This window comes from Engystomops pustulosus, chromosome 3, assembly GCF_040894005.1.
Source record: "Engystomops pustulosus chromosome 3, aEngPut4.maternal, whole genome shotgun sequence".
NCBI classification, from domain to species: Eukaryota; Metazoa; Chordata; class Amphibia; order Anura; family Leptodactylidae; genus Engystomops; species Engystomops pustulosus.
In genome coordinates this window covers 172,771,780-172,788,481 of record NC_092413.1, presented here as the reverse complement: position 1 = coordinate 172,788,481, position 16,702 = coordinate 172,771,780, and the positions used below count along the sequence as shown (strand labels likewise).

General features: G+C 42.2%; 1 protein-coding gene across 1 annotated transcript; it reads left to right on the top strand.

Annotated features, from left to right (window-relative positions):
- The first annotated feature begins 6,405 nt into the window (after window positions 1–6,405).
- SELENOT (selenoprotein T) lies at window positions 6,406–15,489 on the top strand. The gene is made up of 6 exons (XM_072143037.1): window positions 6,406–6,612; window positions 8,475–8,585; window positions 8,880–9,006; window positions 9,557–9,644; window positions 13,136–13,291; window positions 14,781–15,489. The coding sequence occupies exons 1-5, from the start codon at window positions 6,464–6,466 to the stop codon at window positions 13,261–13,263; spliced, it is 603 nt and encodes a 200-aa protein (XP_071999138.1). The 5' UTR covers window positions 6,406–6,463; the 3' UTR covers window positions 13,264–13,291; window positions 14,781–15,489.
- The last annotated feature ends 1,213 nt before the right edge of the window (window positions 15,490–16,702 follow it).

Genomic DNA, 16,702 nt, shown 5'->3' with positions numbered 1-16,702 from the left:
TGTGTGTGTATAGGAGAGATACAACAGCTCCAGGATGCAGCGATGTTATAGCAGAACATGTCAGTTACTTGTGTAGCTGATGTCTGTGTCTCTCACATGTGTATAGGAGGAGAGAACATGTCAGCAGATAAAGCACAGACACCAGTAATGCTTTACTATACATTACACACAGACATGAGCAGGAGGAGAAGAGGGGAGGGGTAACAGGGGTGACATCACTGCCTCTGACCATGTGATCAGCCTCATTTACATAATAAAGAAAAGATTATTTTATCATGCTTAATGTATGAATTGACTGGATAAAGGCTGGGATGGGATCCTTGTGAGCTGCTCCATCAGGTAGTGGTGACAGAAATAGTGACAGAGACTTGATGACAGGTGTCATCCTAAGCTAAACGGACATGCGACATTTGTCAGATTGTGAACGTTGTGTTTGGAATATATGGACTCCTCTGAGAATCCAGCCCTATCCCTAAAGTACTCTCCAAAGCCAAGTGTAGCATCCAAACGACCCACAACCTAGTGGAAATGTAGCCCTTTCACCACCTCCTGGCCAGGGACTATGCTTCTCATGTGACTCATCTCTTCCAGGAGCCTATTTTCTCCATACAGTTGGCAGCTTTCCTGCAAAGTCAGAGGCTCCCACAAAAAGGGGGAGACCACCTGGAGTACCAGGAGTATTGTCAAATCTACCACGTTCCCTGACCTCGTGTCCACATCAAATATAAACGGACAAAGGGGAACCGTATTAGGGCTTGTATGCCAGTATTCTGAAATAATCGCAATTCCTTTCCGAGAGCCAGTAATTATTTTCACCTTTACGGCAAGAGGGCGGGCATGGGGCGTTCCACCCCTGCGCACTTGCTATAGCCTGCGACTGTTTGGCAGTCACCAGTAATGGTCAGTTCTATGCCAGGCAGGGCCTGCCACACAATAGTATTTTAGTGCAGCTGCCCGCCACATACATCAGGAGGTTGATGCATAATGTGAACGTCCTGTCCTAAAAAGGGCTGGTCAGGAGAAGCCGACAAGTGATCCTTGTCTGCATTTAGATGCGGAGTACATTCACATGTTGCACTTGAACTGAACCTCATGCTTTGCGTTCAGGAATCAGTAACTCCTGATACAGTCAAAATGTGTTTCGAGCATTAAGGGGTGAACCTTAACATTTTGCTACCTGAGGCGATCTATTAACCCCTTCACGGAGCGCAGTGACTTAGGGCTCAGTGGCGGATATATCCGCCACGGCGCTTATGCTGGCTCGGCTCTAGATCAGAGCCAAACTGGCATCGGGAAACACGGGGTGCCGGCTGTAACTAATAGCCGGCACCCCAGTGTAACACCCGCGGTCGGAGTGGGCTCCGATCGTGGGTGTGTAACCCGTTAAATGCCGCGGTCAGCACGACCGCGGCATCTAACATGCCTCTGGGGGTCTTTCCCCCACGATCGGCCCCCCTGAACCGTTTTCGGGGGACGCCGATCGCTGCTATGGAAGTGCTGGGGTCCGATCTGGTCCCCAGCACTGCCTGCAGGCACTGCCAGTAAGATGGCGTCTGTGACGTCATCTTACTGGCATAGTGCCAGCCTATGCAAGCGCATAGGCTAACACTGATAATACCCTGCAATACATGATTATTGCAGAGTATTATCATGAAGAAGCAATCAGATGATTGCTTGGTCATTCCCCATGGTGGAAAAAGTTAAAAAAAATGTTATTCAATAAAAAATAAAGTAATAAATCAATAAAAATGCCCATAAGCCCCATAACATATAAAGAGACATATAACCCCAAAAAAGTCTAAATCATAACAAAAACCCCACATATATAGTATCACCGCGTCCGTAACAACCCGTAGAATACAAGTAAATCATTATTGAACCCGTACGATGAATGCCGTTAAAAAAAACTATTGAAAACCCACAAAAAATTAACATTTTTACCTATTCAATCTTACAAAAAATGCCATCAAAAGTGATCAAAAAAACATATGTACTCCATAATGATACTGCTGCAAAGTACAGCATGTCCTGCAAAAAACAAGCCATCAACCAGCTCCCAAGTCAAAAAAGTAAAAATGTTATGCCACTTGGAAGACGGCAATGCAAAAATGATAGATTTTTTCCCACATTACGGTTTTATTTGACAAATTTAGTAAAATGTAAGAAAATATATTCAATTCTGGTATCCCCGTTATCGTATCGTCCCATAGAATAAAGATAACATGATTATTAGGCTAAACGGTGAACACGAAAAAAAAAAAAGTCAAAAATCCAGTACAGAATTGATGCTTTTCTACTCATACCCTCAAAAACGAGTTCCTAAATTTTCAACAATAGGTGATACCAACCCCAAAATGGTAACAATGGAAAAAGCATCTCATCCCGCATAAAAAAAAAAATGCCAGCACATTGCCCCAATAACGAAAAAGCGAAAATTTATAGCCTACAAAAGGGACCAAAGAGGAAACAAAAATCCTGGCAGCTGCAGGTCCCTCCTTCACTTCTGCGCCTTGCTGTGCCCCCATAAACCAAATAATGTCCACATGTGGGGGGTCTCTGCACTCAGGAGAAATTGCAGAACAAATTGTATGGTGGGTTTTCTATTTTTATTTTTTGGAAATGTGTAAATTTTAGGGCTAAATGAGCGTATAACCGGAACAATTTGACCATTCTAAATTTCACCTCCATTTTGATTCAATTACTATGAAGATCTCAAGGGGTTAACAATCTTCGTAAAAGCTGTTTCTGATAGTTTGAGGGGTGCAGATTTGAAAATGGGTTGATTATATAGGGGGTTTTGATACTAAATATGTAACATTTCATTCAAAACTGTATTTATCCGCAAAAGAGTAAATTCTGAAAATACGGAAAATCGCTATTCGATTTGTAAGCCGAGCGACATCAAAATATATTATCCAAACATTTCAAAAATTCTGAAAATGTAAAGTAGACATATGGGAAATGTTATACAGCAATTTATTTAGGTGGTAAATCTATCTACCTGAAAATGTAATGATTTTGAATTTCAAAAAAGTGAGATTTTTCAAAAAATTCATCATTTTTTCTTTTTTTGGAAAATAAACGCAAAACTTATCAGCCAACATTTACCACTAAAATGAAGAACAACATGTGGGGAAAAAAGAATCTCAGAATCGCTTTGATAAGTAACAGTGTTCAAAAGTTATAACCATATAAAGAGACGCAAGTCAGAATCCAAAAAATGGGGCTGAGCAAATGGCTGTGTCCTTAAGGGGTTAATAAAGCGGGTATGTTTGTTTCGGTAGATGGGTCCTGCCTACATTGTTTCAAACCCGTGCTGACATAAGGTGTGAAGAGACACTGGGCCTGTTGAGGCGCAGGTTATGGTGCAACCGTGTGCTGCTGCCAGGGCCGATTCTAGCATATTTGCTGCCTGAGGCGAATATTAAAATGCTGCCCCCCCCCCCCCCCCCGCTCCCTGTTAAGTAAATGCTGAAAACTTTACTAACAATTAACAACCCTACAGACAGCTCCCTGACACTGTGTGACTGACTACAGGATCTGGGACTCATTAGTGGAATCTAGTACCTTATAGATGACAATCTCTTCCATCAGTAGAACTTTATTCCGGGTTCTCCAATCCATTACATATCACTGCTGAATTCACGGGCAGATATCTTCAGCTCCGTGCAGCATCTCCACCCGGCGTCCCTAAAAATACCACAGTCACTTACAGTATAAAGTCTCCTGGAAAACAACACTGCGCTCCTAAATAATATATACCCCTCACAACACAACTGACCGCACGCTACCCCACATAGAACACATCCCTTCATTATATAGGGATAAAATCTATATACATATAATATACTGTATCCCATATACAGCCCCTGCAGCTAAGTAATATACTGTACCCGATATACAGCCCCCCCCCAGCATAGTAATATACTGTATCCCATATACATCCCCCCAGCTTAGTAATATACTGTATCCCATATACATCCCCCCAGCTTAGTGATATAGTGATATATAATATATACAGCACCCCCCAGTATAAAATGATTCTGGCCCCATATAATATATACTGAATCCCCCCCAGTATAAAATAATTATAGCCCCAAATAATATCTATAGCATCCCCCCCAGTATAAAATAATTATAGCCCCAAATAATATATATATAGCATCCCCCCAGTATAAAATAATTATAGCCCCAAATAATATATATATAGCACCCTCCCAGTATAAAATAATTATAGCCCCAAATAATATATATATAGCATCCCCCCCAGTATAAAATAATTATAGCCCCAAATAATATCTATAGCATCCCCCCCAGTATAAAATAATTATAGCCCCAAATAATATATATATAGCATCCCCCCCAGTATAAAATAATTATAGCCCCAAATAATATCTATAGCATCCCCCCAGTATAAAATAATTATAGCCCCAAATAATATCTATAGCATCCCCCCAGTATAAAATAATTACGGTATAGCCCCAAATAATATATATATATATATAGCTTCCCCCCCAGTATAAAATAATTATAGCCCCAAATAATATCTATAGCATCCCCCCCAGTATAAAATAATTATAGCCCCAAATAATATCTATAGCATCCCCCCCCAGTATAAAATAATTATAGCCCCAAATAATATATATATAGCATCCCCCCCAGTATAAAATAATTATAGCTCCAAATCCCCAAATAAAATATACAGAACCCCCCCGCCCCTAGTATAAAATAATGCTGGCCCCATATAATATCTATAGCATCCCCCTAGTATTAAACAATCATAGCCCCAAATAATATATATATATAGCATTCCCCCCAGTATAAAATAATTACAGTATAGCCCCAAATAATATATATATATAGCATTCCCCCCAGTATAAAATAATTACAGTATAGCCCCAAATAATATAAATATATATTGCATCCCCCCCAGTAAAAAAGAAATAATTATAGCCCCAAATAAAATAGCATTCCATGATCCCCCCCCCCCCCCCCAGTTTAAAATAATTCTGGCCCCATATGATATATATAGCCCCCCCCCCCCGCAGTATTAATTATTAGCCACAATTAATTAAATACATGAAAAATAATAAAAATCATACTCACCTGCAGGCAGCTGCTCCCTCGGCGCGGCTCCGGTGTTCACGCGACTCTCCTGTGAGACGCGGCTCCGCACAGTGACACAGGCGCCGCGCCATGACGTCATGGCGCCTGTGTCACTGCTTAGAACGGAGCGACGCAGCTGCCGGAAAGGCGCTGCGTCGCTCCGCATATAAATCGTGCCTGTGTCTTAAAGAGACAGGCGCGATTTATTTAGCTGGTGGGCGATTCGGGCGTTAATGGACGCCCGAATCGCCCACTTTAGAGCGGCGAATTTCGCCGCCCTTTACAGGGACCCGCATTCTGCCGCCTGAAGCGAGATTTTCATCTCGCCTCATGGCAGATGCGGCCCTGGCTGCTGCCCAGGGCCGCCATCAGGGGGGTTTAGTGTGACTGTGTTCAGGGGGCCCCAAGTCACAGAAAACTCTCCTCCCTTTCCAGGTGCAGGGAACTTACTGTGAACATAGGGCCAAATTATCATTTTGTGGGGAGTTGTGGGCCCACAAAATTTGCCAGTCAGGAACCCCAAACTTCCGAGTGGCGGCCCTGATGCTGCCCCCAGGGGGTCCAGCACCTGTCTAGTGGGGGGGGGGGGGGGGAGGGGAGAGATACTATTGCTGGCGCACTTGGCACTATTATATGGCACACTCAGGGCGCGTTCACACGTTGCGTTTTGGTTGCGTTTGAAACGCATATACAACAGCTGATGTGAGGTAATTTGCCTAATTACATTACCGTTTACGTTGGTAAACGCAACGTTAACACATGCGTTAACAAAACGCATGTGTTAATGCTTTGTTAACGCATGCGTTAACATTGCGTTTACAATGCGTTTTGTAAACGGAAACGTTAACAGTGATGTAATTAGGCAAATCACCTCTCCTCAGCTGTTGTATATGCGTTTCAAACGCAATGAAAACGCAGGTCAAAATGCAACGTGTGAACACGCCCTCAGAGTCAGTGTATAATAAATGTGCCCCATTATTTTAGTTGTAAGATACTACTTTGTAGCGGGTCCCCTTACTGAGCCTCCCATATTGCTGAAGGTGCTGCTGTTTGAGGCCGGAGGCTCATCTTGCCTGGCATGGCGAGAAAATAGCAGTGGACACTAAAATACACATAATGGCATCCTGTGTGTCCCTTATGTCTCTGTACACACTACACAGCAGACTCCAGTATGGAAGCAGCGCTGCGGCCACATAACAATGCCTATTGGTTGGTGTTGTACGTGACGTAGTACTGGCAAGATGCCCTCGGTAGTCATGGCAAACCACATCGCCCGCCGCGCATGCGCTTCTACGTCCTTACGTGATTACGTCACAAAGGGCTGTACCCGGCTCTCGGTTCAGTCGCGGAGGCCAGAATGGCTGTGCGGAGCGTTTCGTGGTTGCTGCTGGTGAGCGGCGTCCTGGCGGCGGTACTGAGCGCAGCCTCCGGGGACGGGGACGGACTCCCGAGCAAGAAGCTGAGGATGCAGTACACGGCCGGCCCGCTGCTCAAGTTCCAGATCTGGTGAGTGCCCGAGCGCCCGGGCCCCGGCCTCACCCTGCAGGGGAAGTGCTGAGTAATGGCTGCGCCGTGTGCTCTGTGTGTGCACTGGGTGATAGGGACACCTGCGGTATTTACTCCATGTTCAGCGGCTGCTATGTCAAGATGGCTCTAGCGATCCTCGGCACAGCCCCGGGCTCAGGTCTCATCAGCCCTCAGCCTGCTGCATGGCTGCCATCTTAAAGGGGGTGTCCATATTACACCTTAGACGAGAAGCATGCTGCAATCTTTAGTATTGGATTTTATAGTTTTAATCTATCAATAAACTTATATTTTGGTTCAATTTATAACCTTCTCCAGACGCGCCTGGTATAGGGACAAGGGCAGCGCACCATAGGCTGGTCCTGAGCGTCCCTATGACCTTCTATAGTGTCTGATCTCGCCTCTGTGTTCTGCCATTCCTCTGCTTCTAATTAATCCAAAATATTATACGGTTACTGGTGGATTGTAGTAAAAATTCTCTTCCTGGATATTTCTGTTATGTCAATTGGTTGGAAACTGCCCCCCCCCCCCTCCCCAAACCAAGGGGATTATCAAGGGGTGCAGTGTTACCGGTATAAAGACCCCATACGTCTGCCCCCTTGTAGGGTCGCCGCGTGCATCACAGCTTGTGTCTTTCTCCTGAATATGGCTGATGTGTAAGGATGGTGTATACAGGACCTCCACAACCTGACGTGTTATTTCTTGGAGAAAACCAAGTTTTCTGTTTTCATTTAAAGGGAATATCTGGCTAATATCCCGGCTCTAACCACAGGCCAGTGCCACTTTAATAATCCAGGTCTGCCACAAAAAATATTTGGGATAAATCCCCATTCTCAGAATACAGTGGGTGTCTATTCTTTGTACAGAGCTCAGTATGTAGAAACCTGTGATCCGCAGCTTGCTCCCAGGATTCCCCGGAGGAGTATATCCAGGTACATATGGCACCGATAGCCCAGTACTGAGCCTCGCAGAAGTCCGGGTCACACAAAGGAGATTCTGCGTTCTTGATGTGTTTTGGGAAAACAAGCCCAGAGTATACACAGTAGTGCTATATATAAGCCAGAACGTACTAGCTTCAGAGTGACCCCACCTGCCCTGGGTACATGTAGCAGGTAAATCTCTGTCCTGTGTGACCTTGTGTCTCTTCTGTGCTTCTCTTATGTACTTTCCCATAAACTTGCCATAAATGACATATTATCCATATGCAGAGGTTGCAGTAATATCCATACAAGCATTATAGGCCGGTTGTACTTGTCTTCTGCAGTTAGCTGGGAGCTAGCGTGTATCTGAATGGCCTGCTGCTTGTGTGACCCTGGTCAGCATCCTTGCTGCTGATATATCATCTGTGGCTTTCACTGAAGGACCAGCGTTTTTTTGGCGGAAATGGGACCAATTCTATATTTACCCTTCATCTCTTTGGATGCCACATTTGTCACATATGCAACAAACTTGATATTTTCACAAAGTTCCCATCTGGTGCTGAAGTGTTTGTGCACAAGTAGTTTACCCTGAATCCATAAGATGAAGGATTGTATATGTTGCACTGAGCTGGAGCCCTCCTTTTCCCAATGACTTGGAGGAGCTGACCATCTCATGTGCATTTGGTTGATGGACCTCTCAATGGTGAATATTAATAGAATATAGTTATTTGGCGTACTAGGTCTCATAATATCTCTTGGGGCTTGTCCTTGGCACTGATGCTGACCAGGTAACCCCCCACCCTTTAGTCTTAACCATTGATTGGCTGAGCAGAGTTACCTGTGAGAAGGACCACCCATGATATATCCCTTTAATACTGCATTGCTTATAGATGTAGCATTACTGAACCTTTATTCTCTCTGCAGCATCTCCTGAGGTTACCGGCGGGTGTTTGAGGAGTACATGCGGGTTATAAGCCAGCGGTACCCAGACATCCGCATCGAAGGAGAAAATTACCTTCCCCATCCCTTGTATAGGTAAGTAATGTGTCCTGTCTGCACACTGTATGATGTAACTTATGAAATAAACCCCAAGGCTCCTCATCATACAGGGAGAATGATCAAACATTGTGCAAGAGAAAAGTGCCAGCAGATAAGATCACAGATATCACTTTTCCATGGCGCCCCTGAGTCTTAAAGGAAATGTGGCACATAGATGCAGTGTATTACACCAAGCACACTTATATTCTGGCTCGTATCCCTGAACCATGACCAGTTCTTCCTTTTATCTTCTAACAACGTAATTCAACAAATCTATTTCTTCCTTCTTAGACACATCGCTTCGTTCCTGTCAGTCTTCAAGTTGGTATTAATCGGCCTAATAATCGTTGGAAAGGATCCCTTTGTATTTTTTGGCATGCAACCTCCTGGTCTTTGGCAGTGGGGGCAAGAAAATAAGGTTGGTGAACACATCTCATGGTGGAGTAATGGGATCTATATAATCTGTGTATTTTTGTATGTTTTACATGCCCAGAGAGGTAGTTCTGCTCCTTTACATGTTGGAGAAGTCTATTGCTTGCAGTTACATCATCTTGTTATGTGCATCCAAGAAACAAGTCTCTGCTTTGAGACCAAACACTGCAGAGAATGAGGCAAGGAGACACTTACTCCAGGAAGTGGTTTCCAATACAAGTAGTTAATAAACCTGTCCTCATTTGTTTCGGAGAGATGGTCCTTTATGTGCTCTGCCACTGGGAATAAGAGGAGACCGCTGCCCCACAGTCCCGTAGACTATGAATGGAGCGTCTGTGCACATACTGCAGTAACTGTACTCAAACAAGATCTAAATAGTCAGGGAATCCTTACTTTTACATAAATGCCTGTTCTTCACAGTAGTTTTTCCTTTATTAATGTTGATTTTTACAAAAACATGATTTTTCTTCTTTTATCGTTTGCTGCTATTCTTTAGTTAACTAATGGAACATTCTGTTCTCGTTGTTTCCTGCTAGGTCTACGCCTGCATGATGGTTTTCTTTCTGAGCAACATGATTGAGAACCAGTGTATGTCCACCGGAGCCTTTGAGGTCACTTTGAATGGTAAATGTATTCCTTTGCTTGCAGTTTAGCCAGTGATTTGCATGCAGGCCATTTCTATTCTCTACTTGTGTGTGCTGAGGGCTGTCTGCTTCACTTTGCTTAGTTCTGTCGCTTGAGCTGACCTGTGACATACAGTGGACCACACACGGGGGCATTGCTGTTAGATTGTAGTGACCCCTGTGAGAATTAACGTACAAGTTAGTTTGTAGGTTAAGAATGCTGGTTAACCTTTGCACAGATGAGTTACAGTTTACAGAATAAGTGATGAATAATTAACTCTTTAACACTTTGTACTCCATAAACCTGAATAAATAATAACTGGAGCTGGAGAGTCCGTTTTAACTAAGTAGATAATTGGAAATGACACCAAGACTGTGTGTAATACATCATTTCATACACACACTGCTCAAAAAAATGAATCAAATATTCTCATTGAATACTTTGTTCTGTACAAAGTTGAATGTGCTAGCAACAAAATCGCCAGAATATAATGGAAAACAAATTTATTAATCAATGGCTGACTGGGTTTGTAGTTGCCCTCAAAGTAAAAATACATACATGCTGATCCAAAAAACAAGTCAAAATGAGGTTCAGTATTGTGTGTGTGGCCTCTGTATAACACCTCGGCATGCTCCTGTTGAGGTTGCATATGGTCTCCTGAGGGATCTCCTCCCAGACCTGGACTAAAGCATCTGCCAACTCCTGGACAGTCTGTGGTGCATTGTGACGTTGGTGGATGGAGTGAGACATGATGCCCTAGAGGTACCCAATCAGGTCTGAGGAATGAGTGTCTCAGTCCATTGCTTCAATTGCTTCGTCTTGCAAAACACCAGCCACATCATTGTCCTGCATTAGGAGGAACCTAAGACCAACCACACCAGCATATGGTCTCGCAAGGGGTCCAGAGAAATGCCACCTCACACCATTACTGACCCTCTGCCAAAACGCTCAAGCTGAAGGATGTTGCAGGCAGATGATCGCTCTCCTTGGCATCTCCAGACTCTGTCACGTCTGTCACATGTGCTCAGTGTGAACCTGCTTTCATCTGTGAAGAGCACAGGGCGCCAGTGGTGAATTTGCCAAACCTGGTGTTCTCTGGCAAATGACAAGCCTCCTGCACAGTATTGAGTTGTGAGCACAACCCCCATATGTGGACATTGGCCTTCATACCATCGGTTTGCAGACATATGCATGTTTGTGGCTGCTGGAGGTCATTTTGCAGGGCTCTTGCAATGCTCCACCTGTTCTCCCTTGCACAAAGGTGGAGGTAGTGGTCCTGCTGCTGGGTTGTTACCCCCTCCATGTCTCCTGGTGTACTGGCCTGTCTACTGCTAGCGCCTCCAGTCTCTGAACACTATGCTGACAGACACCGCAAACCTTCTTGCCACAGCTCGCATTGATGTGCCATCCTGGATGAGCTGCACTACCTGAGTCATTTTTTGGGTTGTAGAGTCCTTCTCATTCTACTATGAGTGAGAAAGCACCACTAACTATCAAAATTCACCAAAACATCATCCAGAAGAGAAGTGGTCTGTGATCCCCACCTGCAGAACTACTCCTTTGAGTGTGTCTTGCTAATTGCCCGTGAAATTGTCAATTAATGTTGCTTCCTAAGTGGACAGTTTGATTTCACATAAGTTTGTTTTGCTTGCAGTTATATTGTGGTGTTTGTGTCCCCTTTATTTTTTTGAGCAGTGTATACTTCTCGTTGTCTATCAATGCATCAGTTTTTCTCTCTAACCTTGGCAGTGTTTTGCATTTCCCTGATCTCTGTGGGAGCAAATGTATACAGTGTATTATGGCACAAAGTAGCATCACCATCCCACATTCCTCACCTTATTAAATATCAAGCATTAACTTTATTGTAGGGATTTGGGAAAATACTTTATTTTAAAATCCTGTTTATTGTAATTTTTTTTTAAACCTACTGGACCATGGGGCATGTTAAATTACAAGGTCCTGCACCTGTAGTCTGTATAGGAGCTGTTTTTACTGATTCCTCTAGATCAGACTGTGATGTGTGACAGACTGAGGACTTGCATTTCTGCCTGTCCCTGACCACTGCCAGTTCAGACTCCTACATAAAACACTGCAGGATGGTTTAAAGGGGTTGTCGAACTGCATTAAAAAATGAACTGGTGCTTTGTTCGGTGCTCTCCATGCTGGGCCCCCTGTAAATGAACAGCGACGCGGAGAGATCATGGTGCAATACTAGTTAATTCTTTTTATGTAGCCCAGACACCTTGTTTGTTTTAGTTTGTCCCGGACAACCACTTTAAAAAAACACACCTGCTGGGACCAGGATTGAGTGGGTACTGATCCTGCGTGGCATGATGGGCAGCTTGCAATTCTAGTTTTATCCGTGTTGTCACACATCACAGCGATCCATAACTGGAGTAGTACACTGATACTTCTGTTGGGGACACTTAAAAGGGTATTTTGGGAATATGAACGTCTGATACAAATACCCATAATGCTATAAATAAATGAATATAACAAGTCAATGTTGTTAGTCACTAAATGCAGCTTAAATAGTTTGATTTTGATTCACAAAATGTTAGGCGGAGTTATCACCAAGATGGCCGTCACTGCCAGCTACAAGTCCCACAGTCCTTTTGGTTCTCATTAACTCCTCCCTCTTAATTCTCCATTACAGTGTATCTCCACAACATTTTTCTAAGGGGAACAAAATCTTAAACATCTAATTACATATTAGCTTATATTTGAATGACCCATTTGTATATGGATTATGCTGATTCCTGGAATACCCCTTTAAATAAAACAATGCAGGATCAGTGTAACCTGCACAGCACAGGTCCCTTCTGTCATACTGTAATTACTAGCAGTCAGTAAGCCAGCGAGGTCTGGGTCTGAGTGGGTTAAACTATAATGTACAGAGGTTCAGGTCCTGGGCTGTGCGGAGCCGATCAGGTGGACATTAGAAACCCAGTGGTACCGATGACAATGACGGGAGCATCTATAATTGCTCTCACACTTGTAATAGGGAGCGTCGCTAAGTGAAGAGAATGCAGGTTTCCTATTATGGTCTGGATATTCGGAAGGCTAAATGTAACCTTTAAGACGGAGACAGAAATGAAAGTCACATGAGGAAGCTGCTCCAGAAACTGCAGGAGGAAGGAAGTGCTGTGGCCACTCTACATTGTATTGCAATATTCCTTCCTCTCTTTTCAATGTTCTTTTTAGCTCAGTAGCTCAGTGTTGGGTAATATGACTAGAGAGCAGTGGCTCGGGCTCGCAATGAATGTTCAGTGTTACCTCCAGTGTCTAAGTGACAGCCGCAATCACCGAAATCCAGTGCCCCTTACCTGTGTAGTAATAGTGCAGCCCTAGATGAAACAAATTTCCCACTTTATATTAATACTTGGATTTATTTGGAAATTTTAATAGCAGATTGTTCTCCTAAGCATTTGTTTAGTAAGATCCTGTAATGTTTTTTTTTTAATATGTGTATTTGTTTTTTCCCCACTTAGACGTCCCTGTATGGTCAAAGCTAGAATCTGGTCATCTCCCATCAATGCAGCAGATTGTCCAAATTATTGATAATGAAATGAAGTTAAATGTTCACATGGATGCGATTCCCAACCACCATCGTTCATAGCCACATTTTCCAGCACCAGATTAATATCGTAAGTGGACGGGCACAGAAGGGTGTAGTAGAAGGAACTTGTAAAAATAGGTTTGGTAACTTTCTGTGTTTCTACTTGATGCTTTGCTGTTTCTTTTCCACTCCATATTGTAGTCTTATCCAGAGAATTATAGGTCTACCTACCTTTCTAATGACACTTGTAACAGGGTCCTTTTCTCTCAGGACTAATATGGCTAAATGATCTCTACAGAAGATCCTTATTTTTTTTTTTTCTTTATAAATTAAAAAATTGTACAAAAAAACAAATTTCCATCAAAAAGTAGTAAGGTACATACATCTCTTTAAACTCTTCCTAATGATTGCAGTGGGCGAGAATGTTTGTGTTCCCCATTCTATTGAAAACTGGTGGGTTCTCTAGTAATCTTGTGGTGGTCTGTAGGTAATAAACATCCCTGTACGTGAGTACCCCCTTTAACCAGCTAACCATCACACCATAAGGTTTTGGTCTTAGGCACCCCATTTTTGAGCAAAATTGTACATCAAAATCCATCTTGATAAACCAGATCCAGGCACTGCGACTGTGGTAATCTCATATTTGTTATCCATGGCCTCCTTTATTCTTGCATTTCAGCAAGTGAATGTTTTTGTTTGTAATCTAAAAAGTTCTACAATTCTCCAATATACTATGTATCAATTCCTCACAGTTTCCTAGATCTCTGCTTGCTGTTCTTCTGTAGATCGCTTTGTTTACTTCCAGTGGACAGAAATCTGACCATGGTCACACAGGTGCACGGCTCATTATAATCCACAGCTCTGATTACTCTGTATGATACTAATGAGCAGTGCACCTGTGTGACCATGGTCAGATTTGATGGTAAACAAAGAAGCTTTCTGGAGAATGACAGAAAGCAGAGATCTAGAAAACTGTGCAATTGATACAGAAAGCATATTGGAAAATTGTAGAACTTTTTATAATACAAACAATGCTGCAGTGGGAATACCCCTTTAACGGTTTTAAATGATGCTAATGATGGGTGGGGATCTGGTGGGTGTTTATGGAGATCCTCTCCGCTACAACTATAGAATGAGCAGAGTAGGGGGAGACATGTTCTGCTTTATTTAACAGCCTGTGAACCTACAGCATTGAGGTGCTCTAATAATGCCCCCAAAACATCATTTAAAAAGTTGATTTTACAAGGAAGGTGGTCATGGATTACAAATATAAGATTACCACAGTCACGGCGTATGGATCCATGAGTAAGTGTCCCTGGTTTATCATGTATGGATTATAATAGATTTCTTTGTGAAAATATGCCGAATAATAGGAGGGTTCTGGTTCTGGTTCTAGTAGTAGCATCCTTGGTAATGACAAACTTGTCAATCATAGCTGAGGGTGAATTTTCAGATTAACATAATCCGTATTCTCTACCCTGCTTCTTGCATATATGGGGTCAGTTGCTGTATATCTATTGGGGTCGGAAATGGGGAGAATAATATAATGAAGCTTTTTTTGTTTCTGTTTCTTGCAGGTATGACTTGGGCTTGTGTGAAGGTATCAGCGGGGCTGGTGTTTATGAAGGCCGGCTCTGAAGACAGCTGCTGTTGGTGCCGGCTGGATGTCCCTGCCACCTCGTTGTACCTTTTGAAGTTCTGCATGTGAGGTTTTTCTGAGTGCTGCCATCTTGTGGAGTTTTACAGACACCGTGCAATTAAATTCTATGTAGATTAAACAGTTTTTTTTTCCTTTTAAAGCCATTCATTCATTCATTCATTCATTCTTCCATACATCACATAATGCTGGCATTAAACATTGTTTTCTATTCATCATTTACAGTGTTGGAATAGGTTATCTCATTTTTCTTTCTGCTCAATTTCCTTTGTCTTTGATACCTAATTTTTATAAGAATCTTTTTTTTTTTTTTTTTTTATAGTTTAAAGTGATGTTAAACAAAAAGTGATGTCTAACAAAAAAGGACTCCACCGATCCGTAGCTGGTTAGCAAATGTTTAGTTCTATCAATGTTCTGTATGATAAGATTATATTGAAGATCACTAAGTTATTCTAAATTATAGACAGATTTATCGCCATTAAAGATATCAGTGACTGTTTAGGCAAGATTGAGCTGTTCTGTTGTATTCGAGTTTATGTAGAGTTTTTAAACTGAGCCTTTATACTAGTCCTCTTTACCGAAGATGCAAATTAAATTAAATAAACCTACCATTACAGTAAAACATCAAACCTTGTGTGGACTTTAATTCTATCCAATGAGCGGGATTACTGGGGCTCACTGGATTTGCCCTCGCTGTCTAAGAGTAGCTTATACACAATTTAAAAGATGTGTCAGCCTGTTCAGTAAAATTCCAGATGCCCACAATAAAGATTTTTAGCAAGTCACTTCATTGCTGAGACATTGCTTAGTCAATCGTGCAACTTTTTAGCAATGCAATGTGATGTTAAAAAAATGTATAGTACGCATACACATTGCTCAAAAAAATAAAGGAGGCACTCAAATAACACATCCTAAATCTGAATTAAATATTCACATTGAATACAAAGTTGAATGTGCTGTTAACAAAATTGCAAAAAAATCTATGGAAATAACATTTATTAACCAATTTTAGTCACACACAAAATTAAAGTGAAAAAGCACCCTACATGCTGGTCCAAATTTTGATGTAATGTTCTTGGCTTCATTCTTTCTTTTATATAGCCCACACAGATTACGCAGAGCTGCACAGAGCTTGCTGAATCAGCCCCTGTCCCCAATGGGGATCACAATCTAATCAACCTACCAGTATGTTTTGGCATGTGGGAGAAAACCCACGCAAACTCGGAGAGAACATACAAACTCTTTGCAGATGTTGAACCTGGGACTTGAACCCAGGTCCCTGGCTTCAATCACTCCCCGAGACGTCATCATTAGGATGTGCCAAGTACAATCCCCATATACTGCCATACTGTATGGTAGGATTAATCTGACAACCTTTCCCTAGAACTGATATAAACATAAAAGACATAAAAGTTGGGTATTGCGTCTCCAAATTTCTGATCGTTCAAAATATAATAACGTTTATTCCTGGCGATTAACCCCCATAACGGAAAATGAGGCAGAATATCAAACGCCACGTTTTTCGCCATTTTGCAACATATAAACAATTCTCTAAAAAGTGATCAAAAGGCTGTACAGTCCTCAAAATGGTAACATTGAAAACGTCAAAATAACACCACACACAGCTCTATAGCCTATAGTATGACTAAAAGTTATTAGCACCAGTAGATAAAAAAAATATTTTATTTTTTATACAGGTGGTTTTAATTTTTGTAAATGTATGCAAACATAAAACCTACACAAATTTGGTATTCCCGTAACTGTACCGACCCAAAGAATAAAGGAGAATTGTCATTTGTGGCGTACAGAGAAAGCCGTAATATTCAAGCCCATAAGAAAATG